Genomic DNA, 26192 nt, shown 5'->3' with positions numbered 1-26192 from the left:
GCGAGATGCACCCGCTTGAATACCCAACACAAACTCGAAATATATTTATATTCCCATTATCTACCCAGGGCAAGAATGCAGAGCAGGGGTTCTCACTTCACTTGCTGCATTCTGGTTCTGGCTCTGGTATTACTTTAAAGTAGAACAGGTGGGGCCATAGGCAACTATTGTCATATTAGCAAGCAGCGAATAAGCTGTAAAAAAAACCCTCACTAAGCTCTGTAGCTGAAGGCACTGTGGAGGAATTCACCCTTAAATATCAGAACAGGAACAACCTTCATTTTACTCTTCTGCTTTCTCTGCCAGTCTTTTTTCAGCTCCTCTCATTCCAACTCCTTTTTTACATTCTCTACTCTCCTTCTCTCCTCCCTCTCATTGTCTTTGCTCTCTTCTCATTATTGCCCTTTGTTTCATGTCCACTTCCTTCTTTTTTTTTCTCTCCTATCCACTCACATCCTATATTTTTTTCTGCTTTCTCTCTCTACTCCATGTTCTCTTTTCATATATTCTTTGCTGTTCTCTACACTCCTTTCCATTCCTCTTCCCCCACTTCTTTTCTTCGTCATTCTTAACATTTTCTCTCCTTTCCATTCTTACCCTTTCTCCCCTAATTTCTTCTTTTCTGTTTTCTCTTCAGTCTTCTCCATTCTTCACTCTCCTTTAATTTTGTGTCTTTACTCCTTTCCCTCCTCTCTCTTTTCTCTTCTACACCCCTCCCCATTCCTCTCTTCTTTTTTTGTGTTACCTATCTTCTCCACTGCTCCTTTTCCCCTCATTTCTTCTTTTCTGTTTTCTCACTAATCCTCACTCCTCCATTCATTTCATGTCCTTACTCCTTTCTCTCCCGTCCACTTCTTTTTTTTTTTTTTTCTCTACTGTTATCTTCTTTTCTGTTTTTCTCCACTCCTCTATTCATTTCATGTCCTTACTGTTTTTTCTTCCCTAATATCTTATCTTCTCTTTTATATCTTCTATTCTGTTTTTTCACCTTGCTTTTTTCTCCATTTCTCCTCTCTCCTCCATCTCCTTTGCCATCTCTGCTCCTTTCCCTGTTCTCCTGTCCTTTTCTCATTGCATCTTCTCTTTTCATTAATTTCTTTTAACTCCTCTTCTCTCGTTCGCCTACTTCTTTGCTTCTTTCCTCTCTTTTCTCTCATCATATTTTTACTTCTATTGTTTCTGTACTCCTTTCTATATTTCAACCGTCCTTAATTTTCTTTTCTCTAATCCCTTTCTCCTCTCCACATCTTTTCTCAACTCATATCTTCTCTTCTGTTATCTCCCCACTCCTCTCCATTCTTCTCTAATCTTTGCACACCTTGTCTCTCCTCTGCCTCATTCTCACCTTACTTTTCCTCCCTTCTCTTTTATTTCATATCTTCCATTCTGTTTTCTCCCTTTACTTTTTTATTCATTCCTCCTCTCCCCTCCTTCTACTTTAGTGATCTCTGCTCCTTTCCCTCCTCTCCCTTATTTTTTTCTCTAATCCCATTTATTACCACTCCATCTCTTTTTTTTCTTCTCTGCTCTTTGCCCTCCACTCCTTTCCTTTCTCTCATTAAATATTCTGCCCCCCCCCCTCTTTGCCCCACACTCCTCTCCCCCCTCCTATATCTTATCCGCTCCTTCCCCTTTTTTTTCTTTCATCATATGTTCTGTTTTTTATCCCCTTTTTATACTCCTCTCTTCCCCTCCTCCTATCACTTCTCTGATCATTTCTCTCTTCCATTCCTATTCTCTTCTCCCCTTTCTCCCCTCCCCTGTCTAATATGTGCTCATTTCTTTTTTTCTTGAATCTGTCCCCAGGTTTGCATTGTCATTACAGGCGTCTCAGCCAACCACATCAAGAGAACTGATCTTCATCAATAATGCCCTGCCTGTCTGCGGTGAATAAAGGGAAACTGGAACATTCACCTTTCCTGGAGAAAATGCTGCCCTGGGCTCCCTCCAGTGCTGACTAAGTGAGAAGAAATCCCTGCAATAGATGTAGCAGATTTGGAAATGATTGTTACCTTATATCATATACAGTGGTGGATGTGTAGTGGGCCCCCCACCCTGCTGAACTGATTTGAGGGGGCCCTTTTGAACCTCCCTAAGTCCGTCCCTGATCTTCCATCTATATTATGGTCTTTCTGGAATTGGGTGAAGCCTAAGCTATGTCTTTTTTTTACACCCCCCCCTTCCTTGTACAAAGATAGGAAGATTATTGCTGTCTGGCGAGGAGGGGTTGGGGGTGACCAATATTGTGATGGGTACAGGGCAAGGTAAGTACATCTATCAGTTCCTTCTGTGCCCTCTGAAACACACAGCCTTCTTTTTTTTTGGTGGTGTCACCAGGACAGGATGTGAGGGTGAATCTTTCCAATGGGGACACTGATAGCAAATAGACTTTCAAAGAACATCTGACTCTTTGGAGAACCAGGAAAAAGCTTTGGCTAGGATGGGGCTTTGGGGGCATCAGGGTAGCTGACAATGGCCCTCTATGTGCACTGTAGGGATCATGTGACAAGAATCTGCAGTCCTGGCACTGTGAAAAACCTGCTGATTTTAGCATTTTCTGAAAATGACTGGTTGAATTGCAATGACAGGTCCACTTTACATCCGATATGAGCAAACACGTAGGAGGTGTCTCTGCGGAGGTGAGTCGTTCACCCGTCCAATGAGCTCATCGATAAAGGAAAACAATTGTCTGGCAAAAAGATGAATCTGACTTTTCCATTCTCCCCGTACAGCTGTTATTCCAGTGAATGACGATCTCGACCGCTGGCCTGAGATCACCTCTAGTGTACGCTGCCACTGCACATGTGTTCTCCATAATGATGACCCCATGTGAGCAAAGATATCTGAAGAGTCATGCTGGTCTTGGAAAAGATAGACTATCATGGGAGAACCTGAGTGATCCAGCAAACCTGGTGTGGATTTGTAAAAATAATTTGCTATTAGTTGGCAAATGCTTTCAATCCGTGACTAGATCCATTCCAGGGACTAGCCCCCAGGTTGTCCCATGATAATCTATCTTCTCCAGTCTTGTAGAGTTTAATATATTAGTCCCAGTATGTCACTTTCATTACTATTTTCTATCATTATTATGATTATTGTGATAAATTTAAATTGATCATTGTGATTGACTACAGGTATTCAATGTTCAATACACGATCAGTGTGATTATTTTTTTACCCATCATAGCTGATTGAAATATCTACTGTGGTGCAAAATGTGCTTTTATTGCAGTTCAATTGGTAAAGTGGACCTGTCATAGAAAAAAAAACTGTGTAGGGTCACTTTCCCTTTTACATATAGAAAATCCGATTTTCTTCTATTTTGTTGGGGATATCTTGTTTTACATTTTCCTTCCATCACTGCAATAAAGACTGAAGAGTAAACCTGCAGCCTCCAGGGATACTTACACCTCTTGTACCAGGGGGCTGAGGGCTGCTCCTTCTGCACATGTCTGAGATTGGGCGTTGCATTATCAGGGGCATTGCTCAAATATAAATGGACCAGCGCATGATCCTACGCATGCAAGTAAGAACCAGTGAGACCGGTGCTCCATTGTTTGTATTTGGAAGCCTTGTTGAAGTATTCATCACTCAATCTCATGCCTGTTTAGAGCAAGATCTGACAATATCATCAGAAATAAAGAATATGACAGCATGGGACATACCAGGGAGGAGAAAGAAGACAGAAATCAAAATGGCGCAGGATTCATTGTGTGCAGTAAGTATATTGATGGAAGGTTTTCAGCAAGAAGAAAAAAAAAAAAAAGAACATTCTGCTTTAAATAACCCAAAAAAATTTGCCCAATCAATTTACAAATACCGTTCTTCTTTTAAGGTGATTGCAATTACATTTAATCTTTGATCAACTCAGCATTCTCATCTAACTGATTGAAAATATCCCATAGTTTATTGATAGCCACTCTGAAAGAATGTATCTTTCTGGGGTACCTTGTATTTCCAATGCATAACATATACTCTGAGGACGTTTGTTTCATTTGCTGTTTAGAGATGAACATTAAAAGGTATAAATCTGTGAATGCGCAGCTTTGTATTGCAGAAGACAAGCAATGGCCCTGATTTATTAAAGCTCTCCAAAGCTGGAGAGGATACACTTTCATCAGTAAAGCTGGGTGATCCAGCAAACCTGGAATGGATCTGGTCCAGGTTTGTAAACACTTCCTATCAAATAGCAAATCACTTTGAAGAAATCCATTCCAGGTTTGCTGGATCACCCAGTTTCACTGATGAAAGTGTATTCTCTCCAGGCTTGGAGAGGGTTATTAAATCATGACCTTTGTGTGACCTTTATATAATAAGAAATAATTACCAGTCTGTTCACAATCAACTGTACAATGTACACTGAATGCTCAGCTCAGTATTCAGTTTTGGTGTATGCTGGGATAAATGGACTCCCATGTAAACTGGCGTAGCCAATTAGAATAATTGAAGATCCGGAAGCCAAAAAAAGCCTGGGCAAAGATGTTTGTGGATGCCGCAACGCTGGTGGTTAGGTGAGTAAAGTTCTGCATCACAATAACTATTTTATTTTTACCAAAGAAACCTTAGAATTTGTAGGGGGTTCTATTTATAAAACAGGGAATCTGGCATTCCCTCAAACATTCTCTTTTGGGAACCTTCTAGGGCCATTCTATTATTTATATTAAGCAGGATTTATATAGCGCCAACATATTATGCAGTGCTGTACATTAAATAGGGGTTGCAAATGACAGACAGATACAGACACACAGGAGGAGGAGAGGACCCTGCCCAGAAAAGCTTACAATCTAATTTCAATGGCAGCAAGAGATTCCCACCAAGAAACCTTTGAGGTAATGTCAGATTGCTTTTTTTTTATCTACTGTGGTGCAAAATGTGCTTTTATTGCAGTTCAATTGGTAAAGTGGACCTGTCATAGAAAAAAAAACTGTGTAGGGTCACTTTCCCTTTTATATATAGAAAATCCGATTTTCTTCTATTTTGTTGGGGATATCTTGTTTTACATTTTCCGTCCATCACTGCAATAAAGACTGAAGAGTAAACTTCAGCCTCCCCGGAAACTACCAGAAAAGCTTACAATCTAATTTCAATGGCAGCAAGAGATTCTCACCAAGAAACCTTTGAGGGAATGTCAGATTCCTTGTTTTATAAATTGAGCCTTAGCTTTTGATTTCTTGATAAAGAATATTTGCATTTCATAGCAATTAATACAAAAAAAATGATTTTGCTTTCCCATGATGCACTGTGGACCTTCTCTTCTCCTTTAGTAAATCAGCTCTGAAATGTGGAATGTGAGGGTAATAACACTTCTTTTTCCTTGTAATTGTAATTCTACTCTAGGACATCCGATTCATTCTTTACAAGCTTGGTCTTGTCCTGCCACTTATTGTCCAGAGGCTTTCCGTCATTCATGGTATGAGCAAAGTTGTGACATTGGTGGATGCTTCTGGTGCCTCTGTCACAAGGGATAACCTTTCATAAGCAGAAGAGGACACAACCTCCATTTAACTGACTTTGGATATCTTGATGGCCCCTTCTGGCTACTCAGACAAAGGAAAAAAGAGCAATTATACCGTTTCTGGATGTCAATCACTTTTGTCTTATCTTACTATGGCTGGTGACATAATGCAGATTGTGCATGTGATGTAACATGCTTTGTGATTATTATTATTACTCAACAGGATTTATATAGCGCCAACATATTACACAGCGCTGTACATTAAATAGTGGTTGCAAATGACAGACACATACAGACAGTGACACAGGAGGAGAGGACCTTTTCTTGAAGAGCTTACAATCAATGTGATCATGGAAGAAGTGGATGGGATTCATAACGAAGGAAGAGCTGGGTTCCCATATTGAGGCTCCGTGATGAGTGATGAATGGGACCTATAAGAGTCCTAGACTGCTTAAATACTGGAGGTAATGGGCCAAGCACTGGTTGATGCAGAGTCCTATACAAATGATTCTGGCTCAGATTCTATCATTAAAGTGTCGCCAATACATTTAAAGGGGCTTTGGATCTCACTTCTTCAGGGTTCATTGTGATCATTTATCGAAAAAGTCAGACACAGACCCCCAGGTGGTTTTAGGCCATACTTTTAAACTGTCCCGCCAAGCCCTGAAGAAGGGGAGCCCAAACCTCTTGGAATGCGTTGGCTCTACCCTTATAATACAGCACCAAAATTCTGGAATTAAATCTTTTTTTTGTGGATTCAATTTGCTCCTCATGGCATAAACATATATGATGTAATATGTCACATTGCTTGCCTTTTTAAATAGGAGTCTACATAAATTGCATAAAAGCCCTCGAGGCATCAACCAGTCCCATAACAGACCAGTTTTTTGGGATTGGGACTAAAATTATAACCAAAAAAAACGGTTTGCAGATAAATTGTGTTTGCTGTTTTGTCTAAAGTGAACTGCTACTTTCTCCATGTATAAATACCCCCCTATCTGCCCCCTCCACTTCTCCAATGGCCTACTAATCACTTCATCATTTATAACCTCTTCACATGCATTACTCCAAGATTTCTCTACAGCTGCCCCATTTTCTGGATTTTTATCCCATTTGGCTTCCCTGTCCCACTAAGCTCGTCCCACCTTTTCAAACTTACCTACCCATCTTCACCAGTCAACATATTATACCCCTCTCCTATCCTATCCCCGTCTCTTGGATTGTAAGCTCTGATGGTCAGGTTCCCATTGCCTGTATTCGTCTAATATCCAGGTTTAATCACACAAATATGCAGCAAATTCCCTGGGGACTGGTCGTCTTTCTGATGAAGATAATTTTGAGACAAAGAATACAAGATATAAAAAGTTTGAGGGTTAACAGCACATATTCCCCCCTTAAATCGCTCCAAAAATGACCACATAGTGTGCTAAACTCAACAATGATGTGTAGGATCTATATCACCATTTTTACACATATGGACATCTTGTACTGACAGATTTAGCTTAATGAGACTGATCAATATTGTTTGTTTGTTTGTTTTTTTGTCCCATGCCTCCTGAGGAAGCAACGCTTGCGAAACGCGTGAGAAATTAAAAATTGGACTTTTTGACATTTATATTAATATAATCTATGGAAAAATTGTCAACTGATATCTCATGAATATCTTTTAATGAATAATGCATTATTTTTATAATTGATGTGTAAAGAATATAAACATGATATAATATCCAGGTTTGCCATCTGCAACCTGTACAGCGGGGTGGCACTTTTTATAATAAAGGTTCATAATAATATTTCAGAGCAAACAGCAGGTTGACTGTAATTTAGTTTGCCGAGACTCGTATATTTATCTTTTACCCAATGGAAGAAAAGACTCTGCGTTTTCATTGAAGATGTAGCGCACATGGTCCTCCATACTTGAAAGTACTGAAGATTACAAAGCAAAAGAAAAGGAAAATGAATATCTTTGGGAGCTTTTACCAATTCTTTGCAGGCTCTTATCCCAGTGACCTCAGGGCCATTACCCTTTTTAAAACAATATTACCACCGGCCCATATGTCAGGTCAACACCCAACATTCATCCAGTGGGGTTCTTCCTTCCAGTCTGTTGCCCCCAACCCAGCTCTATCCTCTCCTATAATACAAACTTTGTATCTTCCATGTAGTGAGAGATTTGTCACATTCCTGAAACAGGTGTGTGGAATCTCAGAAATCCGACATCACTGCCCGGCAGGCGTTTGATAGGGAAATATCTTATCGTTTGTCAGGGTTTATAAAGAAGTGAATAAAAGCTGGAACATCACCTAGGCTTCAATTGGAATCTGGGGGTGAAATATAATCCTGACTTTGTGTATAGAAATTGTGTTCAGTCTGTAAAATAACCCTGGCCTGGTCTATAGGCTGCAATTCAATTCTTCTATATACATTGAATTTATTATCTGCTGACCAATGGGATCAGCCACATATTGGGTGCCCCTAGGTTGCATTGCAGGTATATATAGGACAATCAAATCCAATATATGGTAGGGACATTAGATTGTGAGCTCCTTTGAGGGACAGTTAGTGACACGACTATGGACTATGTACAGCGCTGTGTAATATGATGGCTCTATATAAATACTGTGTAATAATAATAATAAAATAATAATCCAGGTTTAATCACACAAATATGCAGCAAATTCTCTGGGGACTGGTTGTCTTTCTGATAAGAAAGGTTATGAAGATAATTTTGAGACAAAGAATACGAGATATAAAAAGTTTGAGGGTTAACAGCACATATTCCCCCCTTAAATCGCTCCAAAAATGACCACATGGTGTGCTGAGCTCAAAAATGATGTGTAGGATCTATATCACCATTTTTACACATATGGACATCTTGTACTGACGAAGATTTAGCTTAATGAGACTGATCAATATTGTTTGTTTGTTTTTTTGTCCCATGCCTCCTGAGGAAGCAACGCTTGCGAAACGCGTGAGAAATTAAAATTTGGACTTTTTTGACATCTATAATAATATAATCTATGGAAAAATTGTCAACTGATATCTCATGAATATCTTTTAATGAATAATGCATTATTTTTATAATTGATGTGTAAAGAATATAAGTTAGATCAATGTCTTTGTTTACTGACTGGCGGGTCCCTGAAGCCCCTGAGATGTCTGTACAGTATGTGTGATGCTGAGTCACCTCCTCATACATCCTCCTGACATGTGTAACACCAGAATGCAGGACAGAGGTTTCAAATTCCAGGCAGCATCCAAAACTTCCCATCCCTGGGGTCCAAATACTGGATTCCTTCATTCCCTCTGACTTAAAGCTGAACTCCAGGCGGATATACAAATAGTTTCAATTCTGTTAGGACATCTTCAGATCATCCTTGTGTCATGTACAGAGGGTATTGCACCCACGTCAATGGGAAAGCAAAGCCAGGTCAACTGAGGGTAGGGGTTGGATATTGCAGCAAGATCCCCTCCCCAGCTAACTCCTAGAATTCGGGGGTTTGCTGGTCACCTAATAAACACTACAAATTAGGGGAAGTTGGGGGTATGAAGTGGGACAATCCCTCCAAATCGGGGGGAGGTGGGAGGTATGAAGAGGGACAGTCCCTCCAAATCAGGAGCAGTTGGAAGGTATGAAGAGGGACAGTTACTCTAAATCAGGGGCAGTTGGGAGGTATGAAGAGGGACAGTCCCTCCAAATCAGGGGCAGTTGGGTGGGATGAAGAGGGACAGTTCCTCTAAATCAGGGGCAGTTGGGAAGAATAAAGAGGAACAGTCCCTCCAAATCAGGGGCAGTTGGGTGGGATGAAGAGGGACAGTTCCTCCAAATTAGGGGCGGTTGGGAGGAATGAAGAGGGACAGTCCCTCCAAATCAGGGGCAGTTAGGAAGAATTATCTTTTCTCTTTAAAAAAAATCGAGCTCTTTATATGCAGACATTTTCAGGGTCACCAGCCTGAAATTCTGGCCCTGAAGTGACACAATCATGTAAATCCTGATGCAGATGTGACTTGGTTGTGATCCCAAAAGTCTGAGACATATCATCTCCTAATGAAGCCCCTCCACTTATTATAAAGTCTGATCACTGAGAAGAGGAGACTGAGTATTGCTCCCACTTCCTTGCAGCAGACTGATAAAATCATTGCAGCCTAGACAGAGTCACTTGATTGAAGTTGAAGCATGTTTAGTTATTCATTTTTATTATTTTTAATATAATTATTATTATTATTATTTTGTTGCTGCTGTATTTTGTGACACATTCATGCAGATATGGAATGTGTCACCTGTGCTTCACCTGGACAATGTGGAAAACATGACCTGCAAATTTTTGCTAGATCATTCTGGTAACCTAACGCAGAGGCGTCCCTTATTGCCAGCTGCTGCATCTATCACATCCTTTCCGCTCTCTCAGTTGGTAATAAATCTTTCCCTGAGTAAAGACAGGAGGAGTGTCCTGTGGAGAACTCCCTGAAAAGTTACAGAAGGAGGGGGGAAAGAATAAAATCAGTGTCAGGCATTAACTTTAGTATCTCTTCACCTGGCTGGCAAGGTTGTGCAGCTGTAATTTAAATATCTTTTATTCTATTGGCTGCAGGGAACAGGGGAAGGACTGCAGGATTAATTACAGTGCACTAACTTTTTCCTTGGCTTTAGGGTGCATGTTAAGAAAAAAAATTCTGGGAGAGACAACAAGAAACCAAAAAAGCAACAAGGTGGAGAAAGCTTTTCAAAGTTCATTTATGGAACTTTCGCTGTTACTTTATCACTTATTTATTTTTTAAGAATATTGAAGGAATCGGCAAATCCTTCCTGTGTCTAAAAAAATAATTGCCCTCCCAGGGACAAGAAATACAGAGAAAGGAACCTAAACTTGTCAGGACAGGAGTATCTGTAGATCCTTGGCTCTGTGCAGAAGAAAAGAGATTTGTTTTTTGGATTATGCGTGTACAGCAAAGGTAAAATACATTTTTATTTTTTATTAATATTCTCTTATTATTGTTACGCAGGAAGAACATTGGTGTGATCAGTTGTTGCATGCTTGTTGCAGAAAATGATTTATTTTGGGACCCCCCTCTGGTTTATGTAACCATGTGGGTTTCTGCCCTTTATATGAGACCTTTTTCTTAATTAAAGGATACAAATGCCTGGCTCTTATGCTGACCCATTGGCTTCAATACTTTAATAGGAAATTCCTTATCAGCGTATCTTTCCCAAGTCAGACATTTTTAGAATGAGAGGTCAGCAATGTAATCCTTTCTAAAATTGTTTCCCTTAGGACATGTTCACACTTTTTTGTGTGTTTTATTTAACATTGTGCAAGGGTTTTGGGAGTGAGCTTATTCATTGGTTATGGATTATCAATGCAAATTGTATTGGAAAATATAGTTACATATTTTGGTGCAATAAAGATCCATAGAAAATAGATGTACACAAAAACTTCTGCAGCGTGTTGGTGTTATCTTTAAAAGAGGTTGTTAAGACTTGGGAGGTCCATTTAGGCACCACTTATGACTATCCAGGCGTTCAGTATAATGAGCAATAATTTGCATCAAGTCAGAAGTGTTTGCTCATTTTGGCACAGAAGAGGGTGACTATCACAGCCAGTCCTGCTGCAAAGTAGGCTCAATGGCATTCCTTGCAACTGTCATTCATAAGAAGATATCTTGAGTGTTGCTAGACTTATACACAAGAAACATAAGATGGCATTTGCCACATTTTACAGTTTTTAGTAACAGTCATACACCTATGTGTCAGGCAGATGCTTATACAGCATAAGGGGCTCCTGCACCCACGTGGCCCATGAAATAAATGGTCCCCTGTACAGCTGTGCATTCTGCAAAAATAGTACCACCATTGGGTTTCACTGTAGTAGGTACTCTGAATCTTTTTGGAACCTTGCAGCTCTCAAGGCACTGGTGTTCCTCAGCTGAGTGGAAGTATAGGGCTGGCCATATATGGCTCACCTATTTTTACTGTTCTAAAAATACTCATTTTATTTACATTATTGCACAATTCCTAAATGAGTAAGAATAGTTCATGTTTTAAGACGAGACTTATACAACTGAAGGGTTATCAGCTGTTGATCCCGACCCTTTGAAGGGTACGAAATATCTTTTTTTCTTTTTTTTGCAATAGACAGATTTTGGTTAACATTCCATCTCATCTTTGCGGATTTCCCTGACAAACGGCTGGCCAAGGGTGCCGGTATGGTAGCTGTCAGACTTTTCAACTGTGGTTTGCTGAATTGGAGGGAACGTAGGGAAGAGCAAAGACCAGCACCAACCTCCTCTCATTCCATATGACAGATACTGTATTCTTCTTCAAATGTAATTTAGTGGTACCCCAAAGTAATGGACCACTTGGCTTTCTCAGCTAAATGAGCTTGTTAGACATCCCACTTCAAATCCATTGGCATTTATATTAGAGTTAGTCCTTCTATTTGGGCTATAACCATGCCCACTACTCTATGAAGGCTTGCCTACAGGATTTTGAAGTGAGTGGGAAATTGTGCCAATTCAGCCAAAAGAAGCATTTGGGAGGTTTTATTTTGGATGAGAAGACTTTGCTCATACTCTGGATTACTATTCATCCTAAGGATGGCTTGAGATAGTTGGGTAGGGTTGAGTTTAGAACACTGTGCATGTGACTTAAATTCTTCCACACCAGTTTAGTCAAACCAAGTCTTCATGGAGCTGGCTTCATTCCCAAGGGGCAAGGTCATGATTGAGAATTGTTACCACAAGCTATGATGCTCACTATTGTCCAGAATTCTATGTATGCTTTATTAATAGCAGTATAATTCACTGGAAACTCCAGAACACAATTTGGAGAGATGTTGGCCAAATAGTAGTTTTTTTGTCAAGTGCCTACAAATTTTTGATCATATAGTGCAAAGTTTGTAATTGGCACAAATTCTCTATGGCAATGTTTCTCAACCAGGGTTCCTCCAGATGTTTCTTGGGCAATGAGCAGTTTGTACCTCTCAGGTCAGTTGCTCCTGACACCAATGATCTTTTTGTCTACCTGTAACCTGCCAGCAATGTAAGAGGAATTCTTCCCAGTAACCACCACACTAATATACTGTGATCTGTGGATATAGTAATTATAGAAGGGGTTCCCTGAACACCTGAAAATTATTTCAAAGCTTCCCCCATGTTACAAAGGTTAAGAATGGCTACTCTCCAGGATACTGACTTCAAATCCATCGTCAGGTATTTGGTATGGTTCCCAGTACTGACTGACAGGTTCCTGCTCGTGCTAAATAGATAAAAGGCTCTGAAATTCCTTTTTATATTAACTGACAGTGTCAGTTGACCAAATACAACTTTGTTACAGCCTGTCTCAAAGGCAGCAATAAGTAGGCTCAGTCCAGTAAGCGATATTTCAATTTTTGGTAGGTGTTGGCAAGATCAAAATTTGTGCTTATTTGTTCTCTAGTTTTGTTTCTTTGAATTCTTCTTTTTTACATTGAATAGCTGCCTGTGCAGAACAGAGGATGGACTGTTATATTTCCTCAATGCCAAATCTAATTAAATGTTCAAGAAAGAATATTTTATGTTATTGGAAGCCCCTTAAGAGATTTCTTTTCCAAAGTTTTGGCTAACTTGGAGGAATTACCATGGAAGTCCCATAATTTTCCTGGACCCCTGGAGTTAGCAGGTTCCCAGCCTGTAATTTATGGCTCTGTAGATTTGCTCAGTGGTTTAGCGCCAGGTGTTCGGCATTGAACAGTTGGGATTCACTTCCACACATCACTGTACATTGCACAGACTTGAAAGGAACAGCAGCTGTAGTCACTGACGTATCAGATGTTGGAGCTCGAATAAAGCGGGACATATGCCGCCCAGAAGGCCAAGCTGGTAAACAATTTACAGTAGGAAACACACAAAATAAAACATTTTGCAAATATCTTTCAGCAGCTTTTGGATTTAACTCCTTGATATATCCTACAGCATGACTATATGACACACGATGGTCTGGAACTGTTTTAATGAAGATAAACTCCAAGCAGATATAAAAGACAAGACATTTAATTTTGTAATTATTAATAAATCATTAATAATATGGGTTCAGACTGGAAGCAGCACCAAGAGCCAATTAGTTGTGCTCAAGTGCTAACAATGGACATGGTGATAGAAGGAAAGTACACAGATAAGCTCATCAGTCTTCTGCTTCTCCCTCACTATCTAATCACATTGGTGGGTCAGGAACAGTCAGACTGCATGGAAAAGGACTAGATGGTGTGGATATGCTCAAGCCAAGAAAAAGAGGTATGCACTATCTGCTGCAGTTTCTAATGCACCCACTGTTAAAAGCTCACAGTGTGCAGTAAAATCAGGGTAAGCAATTTCAGTATAGGAGCTTATGTGATCTGCTATTTGCTATGAGTCTAAAACATTGCTTAAGATGCTCAAATTGTCTCTTTTTTTGTGGCTCCTGTTCTCCTGTTTTATCCAGGTTCAATACAGAATGAGGTAATAAATGTGGAATGTAACAGCTGAGACCTCATGGGAGGGGCCAAGATTTGTCATCTGTATATTGTGTAGGGTACAGACAGTGATGTCATCTGTTAATCTTGATCTTCAAAAGAAGAAGAAGAAGAAGAAAGAATACAATGATATAATTATTCATTTTTGTGAAAATCCCACCCACCTCTGCTGCTCCTATCTGTAGTGATTGGAATTTATTGATACGTGTACAGTTTATGTACTTAGTGGGGAAGAGGCAAGTTGATTTCATATTATGTATAGTTTTATGTTCTGCTTGCAAGGATTGTTACGGTCAGTAGAGAAAAGGTGTGACCCCTAATTTATTACTTGATTTTAGGATCCCAGGAAGGTTTTGCATGTGTCCATGTTGTAGAAAGGTGCTACACGAGATTGTGCAGCCACTATTAGGTCTTTATTGAGTCTCATTTCCAGTCTTGATAATACCTTGTTGCACAATGGAATTAAGGGGTAATCTCCCAAACAGATATCCATGGAGCCATTTATGGTTGCATTGGGAAATTTGTAGGCTTCAGCCATGCCTAGTGGTTGAGCCCATTCAAGAGAAGAATTGATTGGCCAAGATGGATCTTCCTGGCCAATTACATTTATTTTCACATTGGCACACTTTCCTTTCTTTTCTCTCCTGTCCTCCTTCTCCATGGGTACCAACACGAAGGTTTACCAAATGCAAACACATCACCTATAGGAAGACCATACTTAAAAAAGTCTGTTTTAGGATTGTTGTGAACACCAGACCAGCCATAGTCTATTGGCTGCAGGCGTCTGAACCCTACATCCTAAAGAAAACAGTTTAGTTAGATTTGAACTTTAAGATGCAAATAAAAATGATGGAAAATATAGAAATTTAAATGATGACCAGAACAGCAGGAAAATGGGAAGATTTCTAATAGGAATCTTCCACCTTTTCCCATGACTACAGTCTAAAATTGGATTATCTTAACTTTGAAGATTGCCTTTCATTTCCTGTTGTATCTAAAGGAAAAGGAAAGGAAATCTCCCGAATGGGACACAGATGGCCCCTCCTGGGCCAAAATAACCCTGTCTAACCCATCATGCTTGGCCTTTTTTTCTTCCATGTAAAAGTGCAATTTCTGGGTGCTGAGGACCACGAATCCAGCTCTGCAGATATGCCCACATCTGCTGGTCCCTTACAGTTCCCTTTGCTTTGATGCCACTGCTACCTAACCCTCTTCATGTTGCTGGGTAGACCCCTACACAGCCAATAGGATGCGCCCATGTCACACAGGTAAGGTAGTTACCTAAAGAAGGACCCCTGCTTCTGTTACCAGAAAGAAAGAGGAGACTTGGAAATGGAGAATCATATGGCTTTGATTTTAGGTAAGTAAAAAAGTATATTTTTATGCCAGTGAATATATTTTATGCCAAAGTATATTTTAATGCCAGTGATCAGTTACAAGGGGTGGCAGGTAGGTGGTATTTGTACCAGGTATTTGTGCCTGGATATCAGCCTATACCATCCTTTGCCATATCCAGTGCTAACAAAATGCGGTTGTCACATTGAACTTGCTTACTGTTAGGAGCTCCTAACAAACATTTCAAGGGTTGCTGAGTTTCCAACGGGAAACTCCATGGAATGTTTTCTAGGTGGCATCGCCACAGGGCAGAGCCAGGCCAGGAGACTCTCATAGACCCCCATCATTAATCAGCACACACAGACCAAGCTGAGAATGGGAGACAAAGAAGCAGAGGCTGCTGTGTCTATAAATTGGGGGAGATGTCCCTCTTGGCAGCTGCACAATGAGCAGTTTTCTGGAAACTCCAACGCTGCCCTTTACAATGAACCAGAACAAGACTCTGAACGAGTCAAAGGGCCCTGGAAAAACTTTAGTCTGGGGTAGACAGAGCAACCAATAAACAGAGGGATGGATTGGTGTCCAGACTGGAGGGGCCTCTCCAATGACCCCACTCACAATTCTGCTTTATTTTAGGAAATAAAAATATAATGGATTCCAGATGTTGGGTCTGTGTGAACTATTTTTATCTGAAATGCATAAATAAAATTGCTCTAAATGATTCTACTTTTTTAGGAACATCAGTTAACTAAACTTTTTTTTTTTTAACAAATAATGATTAAAACACAGCTGATTCAGATATTAGCTTGTTGTTATTTCTCTATACAGCACTATGCAGCCTGAGAGAGGAAGGGGGATCACTAGTGTCCGATCACATTCTGCTTTGCTGGCAGGTGGACAGGGCTGAGTGATGCCTCAGGGTTCTCTGCTCATTTGTTGTCCATTCAGTTGGCCTGGAGGTCCAAACCATACTGATAATTGCAGACAAGGTGCATGTGGAAGCAGCCATCTCTCTGCAAGGATCTGATGCAGAGCTTAGGGCTTTATTAGTACTCAGAAAATAATCCAAAATAATTAAAAACAAAAACAATGTATTTCACATCAACTTAAAACATATAGACATGTGCAAAGTCAGCATCCTTATAAATATTATTATTCAGTATTTATATAGCGCCAACATTACGCAGAGCTTTGCTAAGTCCATAGTCCTGTCACTAGCTGTCCCTCAAAGGAGCTCACAATTCAATGTTCCTACCATAGTCATATGTCATTAATGTGTTCTAAAGTAAATTTGTGAGGAAGCCAATTAACTTAACTGCATGTTTTTGGAATATACAATTAAATTGCTTGTGCAAAATTTAAGTCATTTTACATATACATTGTGCAAATATATTCATGTATAGCAATATCCATCCAATGGAATGTGATGCTTTCATCAGAAGGAATCAGTACTAGTAGTATATAAGTGAAAGAGCACTTTTAAAAAGAACACGGTACAGACGTGATCCATTGTTTCCATTGTTCCAAATATTTACATGCATGCTATGTATTCTGCTGCTTTGGGGCATTTTGCATTGGGTCTATACTTTTTAAATAAATTTGTTGTCCTTACCTCTCCCACCCAACAAATGGCATGGGGTAAGGCATGATTGTACTGTGTTTTATTTGAAAATCTGACACCAGACAGGTTGTTTTGTGATTGCTTTCCTAAGGGAAGGAAATATACGACTTTGCACACCTTTTGTTTTGTTGCACCTGGAATGTGGGGATTAGGGTAAAAGGTCAATCCAACCCAAAAGTTCTGTTTCATTGTTTAGTAAATGTTGCAGAGAAAAACCATCTGTCAAGTTCTTCTCTCTCTTGGGGGACTCTATTGCTGATATGTTTGCATTAGGTAAATATACCTTCATTTTCTTTTTGGCATTACATTCTAGTGCTAAGGATTAGAAGGGCTGCCCCCAAACTCTGTACATTCAATAAATGGGGGTTGATTTAAGAAATTTAGGCTGTTTATTAAGCAAAATGCATTATTCTCTTGCAAGGGATATTTCACATAACTTTGAGGGACGTGACTTGCTGCTGACTTCAAACATCCAATAGTGCGCAAAAATATTCCCTTGCATGTGATTCGGTATTCTTTGCAGTTAAGTTAATTTTCATGGCATTCACTAAGTCAAGTGAATTTTTCCTTGCAGAGTGATGATTCACCTTGGTAAATGAAGGTCTAAATTCTTTTATAAATCACCCCCAATGTGTCTTCTTCACACCAGCACAAAGAAACATGTAATCTCTTATGACATCTGTGACTAATTCATAATGAAACAATAAATGTTTTTCTAACTCTCCAAAGCAAGATCATCCCAAGGGGCCAAATCCGAGTCTGTTCTTTCTAGCTCTTTGTAGTCGGTGGTTATACCACATATAGCAGGAATTTGTTTTCTTCATTTCTGTTTTATCCAAATTCACTACAATGAACACTAAATCTGCATCCAGAGAAATGAATGACATTAAACTGCAGACAGTGATAAAGATTGGAGACATAAAATGATAAATGGATGAGCAGAATTGAATTCTCAAAAGTTTCAATTTTTCATCCAAGTAGCGGGTTTGACAAACCAGCGAGAATGATTTATTTCAACCAGCCACATCTGTGTCCTGCAGCTCGGTATACTGAGCATAAATCAAGCAGTTCATTCACTAAATATGTGATGAGAGGTAATAAAGCAGCGCCAGGGATACTTTAACATATCTACTTGTTGCTTAGATTTCCACACTTCACATGCAAGCCTCTGAGTCTATCCTGTTCCTAAATATATCACCATAGAGGGATGCACCTCATTTATTGACCTGGAAGATTTATATATCCATATTGATAGGATGAGTGGATTTGGTAGATAGTCATGTTAAGCCATTGTTATGCTAGAGAAGCAATGGGCACAGTAGTGAGGATCTGAGACCTGGCATATAATTTGTTCAGAAGCTCAAGAGTTCCATGCCATAGAAAAATAAACCCAATGTGAGTAAGTTAATAATGAAACCTAATTATTTCACCTAACAACTAATCATATTCCAAACAAAATGTTATGGTGGGAATTTAAAAATCTCAATGGCCTCCATGACCAGCACTCTAATTGACCTTATGAAAGTTAAAATGTTAAAATTGGACTGCAAAGTCCTGATATAGGTATGGGTTTGCTGTATCTAGATCAGAAACAGATGCATTATGATTTGTTGCAATGGTTTTTTGTACTTAATAAAGTAGTCCGTGTTGGTGTAATTTAACCCAGTGATATAATTCAGTATCAGGAATGAGTTAAACCACAAAAGTGCAGCCTGAAAGCATTGAAGAGCCTGCCTGGGATGTCCCACAATTGCATGGATACACCTTTATGCCCCAGGCCATACATTACAGCAAGAGACACACCCAAATCTCTGCAGCTTCAGATTAGAATGCTAAGCAAACAGATGCCCATATCTGCCTGGATCTGTTATACGAGGGAAACTGTAGCCATATTGTTGGATATCTGGGAGGTCTCCTCCTAGGCTTCTAAGAGGGAACCAAACACGGCCACAAATTAGAGTGGGAATATTGGCAAACAAAAGATTAGGTGGCATTCTGGATTTTGTATGTGAAATTGAAAACTTCTAATATTCAGCCGCACTCACGGGGCTGGGAATTGTTAGTCCATAAACATCGGAAGAAGAACAAAGTTCATATTGCCCATAGAAAGTAATTGTAAACCATGTTTTTTTTAATAGATTATTGTATTCATCTTTATCAGCATATATTGAATCACTGTGTTCCTGATCTCTCCTTTGCAGCCTATTTCTGTTTATATGTCCTTTGGCAATGGATTCAGGGGTGAACAGATGGCTTTTGGGAACAGAAATATGATTTGGCACAGCTGTATGCAAAAAATGGTACCCAGCCACTCACATTCACTTGGGAAGAAGAGTTTGGGACTGAGGTTGAGCCTGTGGCAGAATGCTGCAGCTCTCTGTGAGTCTGAAATGATCCCGGGGAAAACTTTTAGACAAAATGGACAAATATGAAGTGAAGGCTCAAAATCTACAGCATTCCTGCTCCATACCATTATGCCACTTGGGGCCCAGGAGAAGAAGGGGACCCTGGCCAATTTCTGAGTTTGCCTTATCCTAAAACTGGCCATTGGCGCAGTGACAGGGTGACAGCACTGGGGCACAACTGGGAAACAGGAGTGTTTTCACTCCATTATAGGAAGTGCCTGAAGGATCTTCATGTCAGGATCCCGCTATTTCTTTTAGTTTATGCAGCAGTAATATTTAAAGTCTTCCACCAGGCTTAAAAAGGATGCTATTCTCATACAGATGAATTCCATAATTCTTTGTGTACTCTATTTGCAGTATTAGGAATTCTGTGTTTATGTGGAATAGGAGTAGTGGTGCATTATGGGAAGTACAGAACATGTCCTGGTGACCCCATTTCTTTATTACTTGTCCTGGTGTCATAGGGGTGTCACTGCCACACAAACACAGTACATGGGAACTGTCAATGAGCTCTGAAATTCCTATGTTATTTGGTGCAGTAGCACCGGCAGCAAGGACAATTCTTCTTCCCATTACATAGGCACATGGTGGAGGATATCTGCACGCTCTTTACCTCACCTATTGCACGCTAATGCTTGCACTCAGCGGTGATGGATAGAACAGGCTGCACGTCTGCTTTCCACATTTCCTGGATTTTCCCTGTAATGTAGCTCTGTCATCCCCCAGCTTATTAAGTAAAACCAATGTTTCCGGAACATAGTCTTGCATTGATTTTTTTTCCTCCTTGGGACTTATTCTGCCCACGTCGAGAAGATTGCAAAGACACCAAAGTAAAATACAATAAGAGTTTTTATTCTTTATTTTGTGCAAATAACAAACTTACGGTGACAACGCTTACTCATTGTGCTGTATTTATGGGGAAGGAATGTTGTCTCCCTTAGGACGGGAAGTGTGTCAAAGCCGCAAATCTCTTCCCTCTTGTTTCTTAACATGGGGAGGTGTTTTGTAAATCACACAGAGTGGGGCTAACTACCTAGTTTGGGATTTCAGTTCAGCAGAGGTACTAGGTGGATTTACTTAAGCAATGGAGATTCCCAACTGAATTATCTCCTTGCAAAAGACTTTTCACCTAACCTAGTAAATGGGATGAATTGCAAGGAAAAATCCTGTTTTTGTGGACCTGTCTTGACTATTGCCAAATTTTTTGAATATTGGTACACTATCTCACTATCCTGGTTTCTCCACAATGGACACGATGTACCAACAAGTGTGTCTTCCCAATTACCTGGGCAAACATATTTGGACCGGTTACCTTCTGCCTTCTAGGTTCAATGCAGGAGCATGAATGTTGTAGGATAGCTCCCTGGGCATCCACCAGATACCAGTAGGGGTGTAGTGGGGCGGGCACGTGTGGGCACGCCGTGCTCCTACTTTTTTTTCGGGAATGTGCACGCAGACGTTTACCTAACAAGGATGCACATTCGCCATAGATAGCCTTCACTATTACCGTGCCCCCTGCCAGGGTTTCCCTATAGAAGACTGAGCTCTTCAACAATTCTCGAAGAGTCATGATTTCAATACATTCTGAAATTATCTTCTGGCCCCAATGCAGGAGCATGAAGGCTATAGCTGGACCCTGTAGACTCTAGACCACCAGATCCAAGGCTCCTGTCTGGGTTGCCTTGTGAAAAACTCAGCTCAGCATCCATTAAAGGTTTCAGCTGGGCCCCGTAGACATCCAGCAGATTCAATGCTCCTGCCAGGGTTATCTTGTGGATGACCTGGCTCTGCAGCTGGTCTGGATGAGTTGTGCCTTAATATACAATCTGAAGTTATTTTCTGGGTTGAATGAAGGAGCTTAAGGGTTGTAGCTGGGCCCCCTAGAAAGTTGTAGATGGTCTAGACATCCACCAGATCCAAGGCTCCTGTCTACTTGTTTAGCTTGTGGATGACCCAGCTCCACAGCCAGCCTTGAAGACCAGTGACTTTATGCAATGAGTCAGAAGAATACCTCAAATTTTGGTCAGTACCAATCACATAACAGGTGACAAAGTAAACTTCAAGTAGTTCCCTTCTTTTCAGGAAAAAGGTACCCCAATCTCATATTTCAGCTGCTGTCAGGTCTTACAGGTATAAATCCATCTAAACATCTTTATTACCATTTTGACAGCTGATCTGCAACAAACATTGCTGATAAACGCAAAGGTACAACTACTACCATGTGAGGCTTCATTCACAAGCTGCCTTTTGCTAAAATATTTTACTGTATAGCCTGCAGGCTCATGTGTGATATACCGTACTTTCTGCAGGACTTTGTTCTATATTATCCAGCAGGTGGTAACGATGCCCAAAGAAAGGGAATTCTTCCAAAATAATTTATGACGAGAGGGAGGAGGAGTAAATGATAGCGGGACATTCCTAAATTGTGAGCTCATAAAAGTGGTGACAGGGGGGAGGGGGTGGCTGGTTGATCACCTGCTCCCTACCTGAGATTGGAGCATACAACTTTATTCTACAATCTGTAAAATGCTTAGCCATGCATGCATCCAGTTTTCATGCCAATGACCATTTTTATCAATGAGGGAGCCAAAATGATGTCTAATACGTGAACAATAAATGTACATTAGTAAAACCAACCACCATAAAAGCTGAAAACATATTTGGAAAATTGGTTGCTTTACACCAAATGATTAGTCTGAAATAATTGGAATTGTCATTAATATATTGAGTTCAATAGCACAGTATTGGATGACAAATACTAATACAGATACTGTATGCTAGAATAGAGCTCTTGCCTTTGCAGGACTAGGACAGGGTAGATATCAGGGGCGGGGGATAATTCTGTACTAGGCCCTGATCAAAAGACCTTGAGATTTGCAATGCTGGAACTTTAAGGCATGGGGGAGGGTGGTACATAAACCTTGTCTAGTATGGGGCCCAGAAATTGATGGCGGCCTTGTTCAAATTTTGGCAAGGACACCGTCTGCATGGAATTTGTATGTTCGCTCTGGGTGTGAATAGGTTTCTGCCTAGAACTCTGGTTTCATCCCAAAAACATGGAAGTAGATGAACTGGCTTGTCCTGGACTGTGTTAATGGCGTATGACTATGGTAGGGACATTAGATGGTGAATCCCTCTGTGGGACAGTTAGCAACATAACTATGGACATTGTAATAATAATACCTCTGTCCAATATTAAAGTAATCATATTGATAGAAATATCACCAGATTGCCTACCTCTTGACCTGTACTAAAAGCCCATCCTCATTCATTCTGTGCCAGTGCCAAGGTGCCATGCTAGGGGTACAGTAACAAAGCCTGATATAGCAGTAAAAACTGATTGGGAGTTCTAATCCTTCCATTCTATACTAAACTTAAAGAAACATTTTGAATAGGGGTGCACTTCAAGGATGTGTAACAGTAAACTGTAGACTGTATTTAGTACTTGTATTCTTTTATGAATATTTGAGGCATAGGCCTGCCTATTGTGTTTAGGTCACACATGATGGTATGCCAGGCAGTTTGGAACCATCTAGCCAAGGATTCTCCACACCTCCCATCAACTTTACTTTTGCATTGCTGTAACTTTTAAACAAGAGAGAGGGAGGACAGAAAGTTTACCTAGTATGGGGCCCAGTATTGTGTGCACACATGAGTTACCAACCAGGTGTTTTACACTGTGGGTGTAAAAGGGTCGTAAGTATTCAAAATAAACCTTTCATTGATGAACTGATAGGAGGCACAGAGCAGAATGATTGGCATGGGGCTCTACTCCCACTTGGGCACAATTTAAAAGCCCCACAAATTCTGCCAATTGGCACACTTTTTAAGTTTTTCTCCATTGAGTGGATTTCCTATTTTAACACAGCTGAAACAATCTAAAAATAGCTTTAGAAATTTATTGAATGGCTTCAAGTCTCCCCTGGGGTTGGTCTTAAACCTACAACATCTGGGTGCCACTTCTGTCCACATCACCATTAAACGCAAGCATAAAAGGCACGCAAGAAGTCTTTCTTTTAACTTCAAGTCAATGCATCTGGAGACAAGATCACTATAAATTTAAAGAAATTCCAAGAATTCTATGATATTAAAGTCCATGTCAAGGAGATAGAGATCACACCTACTGCTTGGCTGTTAGGCTGATGAATGCCGTAAGATTGACAGAGCTGCAGGCGGTGAATGAGGCCCCCATCAGATTTAATGCTCTGTTTAGTGTTTTTACATTACTAATGTTTTTCAGTTGCAGCTTTGTTTTACATGTGGGGTCCGAGCAAGTCAAAAATAATTATCCTGACTGCCAAACTTCTGCTCCATTTCCTTTTTACATTTATACCAGGGATTGACCTACGGTTTGAACTCCATAACAAATATTTGTACAATGCTTTGGTAAAGAATGCTGATGCAGCCATGTTGTATCTCCTTCTAGCTGAAGTTTGAGCTGCTTATATTTCCTTTTTCCATAGTTTCCTGATAATAAACATGGGAATGACATATCATAAAATCTTTTTTTTTTTTAATTGAATACCTTTGGGCTTATCTATGCAATGAAAGCAGTTTGTGATTGTAAGAAGAGGTTGGCAGGGTTCTCTTTATGCTTTAGGGAAAACTTTGCAGTACCCAGCTTCAGTACTGCTCAAAACTCAGTCCTGATGCAAACTGTAATCTAGCTCTTGGAAAGAGTTGTGCAAATATTAAAATGCCTTGGTGGTTGGATCCAAATCTGGAGGAGGGGGCAATATTAGGCTGTATTTGCATGCAGATGGCCCTAGTAATGCTCATATGCAGGAAATCACTGAACACAAGGGCCAGGCCATTAAAGCTGGGGAGTAAATGCTTAGATGATGCCAGAAATCCTCTAGCCCAGCTATGATTTGCTGCAGCTTCTATAGCGCATTGTGAGACACTCACAGTTTGCAATGACTTTAAAGCAAGGAATTTTGGTACAGAAGAAAAGCCTGAAGGTCAGACTAAATGACGGGAAGGCCGGAGGTCACATGTTAATCTGCTGTGGGTAAAGTGGAGCCATCTTGTATAACTTGTTATGTGGGCAAAAACAAAGCGGTAATTTGTGGGCAGCCCAGTGAACTTTTGGTTTCAGTTACATGGATTTTATAGGTTCTCCTGGTGATTGTGTGAGTTATTTTTAATATTCCACTTTTCCTAGAGTCCCTGGTAGGAGCCAAATTGTGTGAGTGCCAGTTTTGCAGAAAGTACATGAATGATGTGAATTATTGTATACACTCTGTACAGCATACATCACATACACAGAATAGGGTAAATTTCAACCTGGGGGTGGTGAGGAGTAGGTTTTGCTGAGCGTTCCAGTGAACGGTTGCGGTTCTCTTGCTACATGCTGCAAGGATTCAACACTTTTCAGCTGCTTGCTAATGTGGTGGAAAGCGTTTTTATCTGATTGTATGGAAGCCATTTAGCAGCAGACCATCCTGGGAACACCACAACACCTCCTTCAAATGCCTAAAAAGGTTAACCTTAAGTGGGTGTCGAGAACAGACTATCCCAGGTAGCTCCTGGTGGTTGGCACTTTTCCAGCCATTCAGCGTCCCCACCACTGCTCTGGCTACCTCTGTGCATGCCTAAGATCGCGGCATGCATCATCTGGGGCTTTCCTATATTGTAAAAAAAAGAAGGCTTAATCCTTCGAATGCACAATGAGATAAACACGTTTTTTACATTTTCAGGAAAACACGTCTTCCGATCTGGTCTAAGAAGCAGGGTTGCAACTTTTTTTTTAACAGACAGTATTGCACAAGGGTCCTATATCCTCCTCAGCCAGATGGGGCCCCACATGGCTCCAAAGTCTGCCCAGGGGCCCAGTGTTGACTACATCCACCACTGACTGCATGCACTGAATAAAATGCTTTTGATTATGTATTTGATTGCATAGCTGTGTTCATTTATGTGTTTTCAGTTTTAAACATTTTCAGTAAAAACTTAATTGTGCTTGTACTGTCATTTGTACAGTTTTACTTTCTTGAATTATTTCTTTAGTTGGAATCCTTTATAATGCTGGTTTGGTTTTCCTTCAGGACTAGAAGATGATAGGGTCATACACCCTGTTCGTGGCTTTGCAAGTAATAATATTTTTACCTGAAAGAGGGTCAACACAGCAAGGTAAGTTCTGCAGTTTATAGGCCAAAACAATATATTTTGAAATCAGCTGGACCCTTGGGGCTTTCTTTGGGCAATGTGGACAATTTTATTGGCCCTATTTGCCTGTAGTCCTACTTACCCTTCTGGGTCAATCAGCTAAATGCATCCCAGTTCATTGTAAAAAAAAAAAATTGCCATACAGTTGAAAAGTCTTTTCCCTACCCATATGCTGAAGAATCCTTGCACTTTGCATGCAAATATTGGGCAACTGAAAGCATTACTGGATTCAGCACTGTAAAACTCAGGTCGTCGGACCGGGGTCAGCAGATTTAGGGGTCTAATAGGGTTAATATGTAGCAACAAGTAAAAAAAAAAAAAAAAAAATATATATATATATATATATATATATATATATATATATATATCCATCCATATATATATGATTTGCAGTTGGTCCTGCAGGATTCAAGCTTTTAGCAGCATGGGCCTTTCCCTAAGGCAGACAATAGCTGAAGACATTTTTCATGCTAGCACGCACACGTCACAAATTTTTTTCTGTCAAAAAAGAAAAGAATTTAAGGAATGTCAAAATCTTAAACTGATGTCAGTAGAATCAAACTGTGAGCAAACAGTAAATATGGTAACTAAAGTAATATACCTGAATACATAAGTAAAAATAGACCCTTATCCATCCACTAAACCTAAAATTGGTCAAGAGGAAGGCAATAGACCTATAAAGCATGCTCCAATTTTCTGCAGAGGCGAAAAATGACTTCATCA

At 40.1% G+C, this 26192-nt stretch overlaps 1 protein-coding gene across 1 annotated transcript in view; it reads left to right on the top strand.

Moving 5' to 3' along the window:
- Positions 1 to 10105: 10105 nt before the first annotated feature.
- The window catches only part of COL7A1 (collagen type VII alpha 1 chain), a gene marked incomplete in the record, with an annotated part of 99157 nt that continues 83070 nt past the window's right edge, over positions 10106 to 26192 (top strand). Inside the window, 2 exon segments of the mRNA XM_072421206.1 lie at positions 10106 to 10407; positions 25349 to 25433. Coding sequence (XP_072277307.1) covers positions 25358 to 25433 — 76 coding nt within the window.

This window comes from Pyxicephalus adspersus, chromosome 8, assembly GCF_032062135.1.
Source record: "Pyxicephalus adspersus chromosome 8, UCB_Pads_2.0, whole genome shotgun sequence".
In the NCBI taxonomy this organism is placed as follows: Eukaryota; Metazoa; Chordata; class Amphibia; order Anura; family Pyxicephalidae; genus Pyxicephalus; species Pyxicephalus adspersus.
Note: the sequence above shows the minus strand (reverse complement) of the source record. Positions and strands in the feature narration are given on the sequence as shown.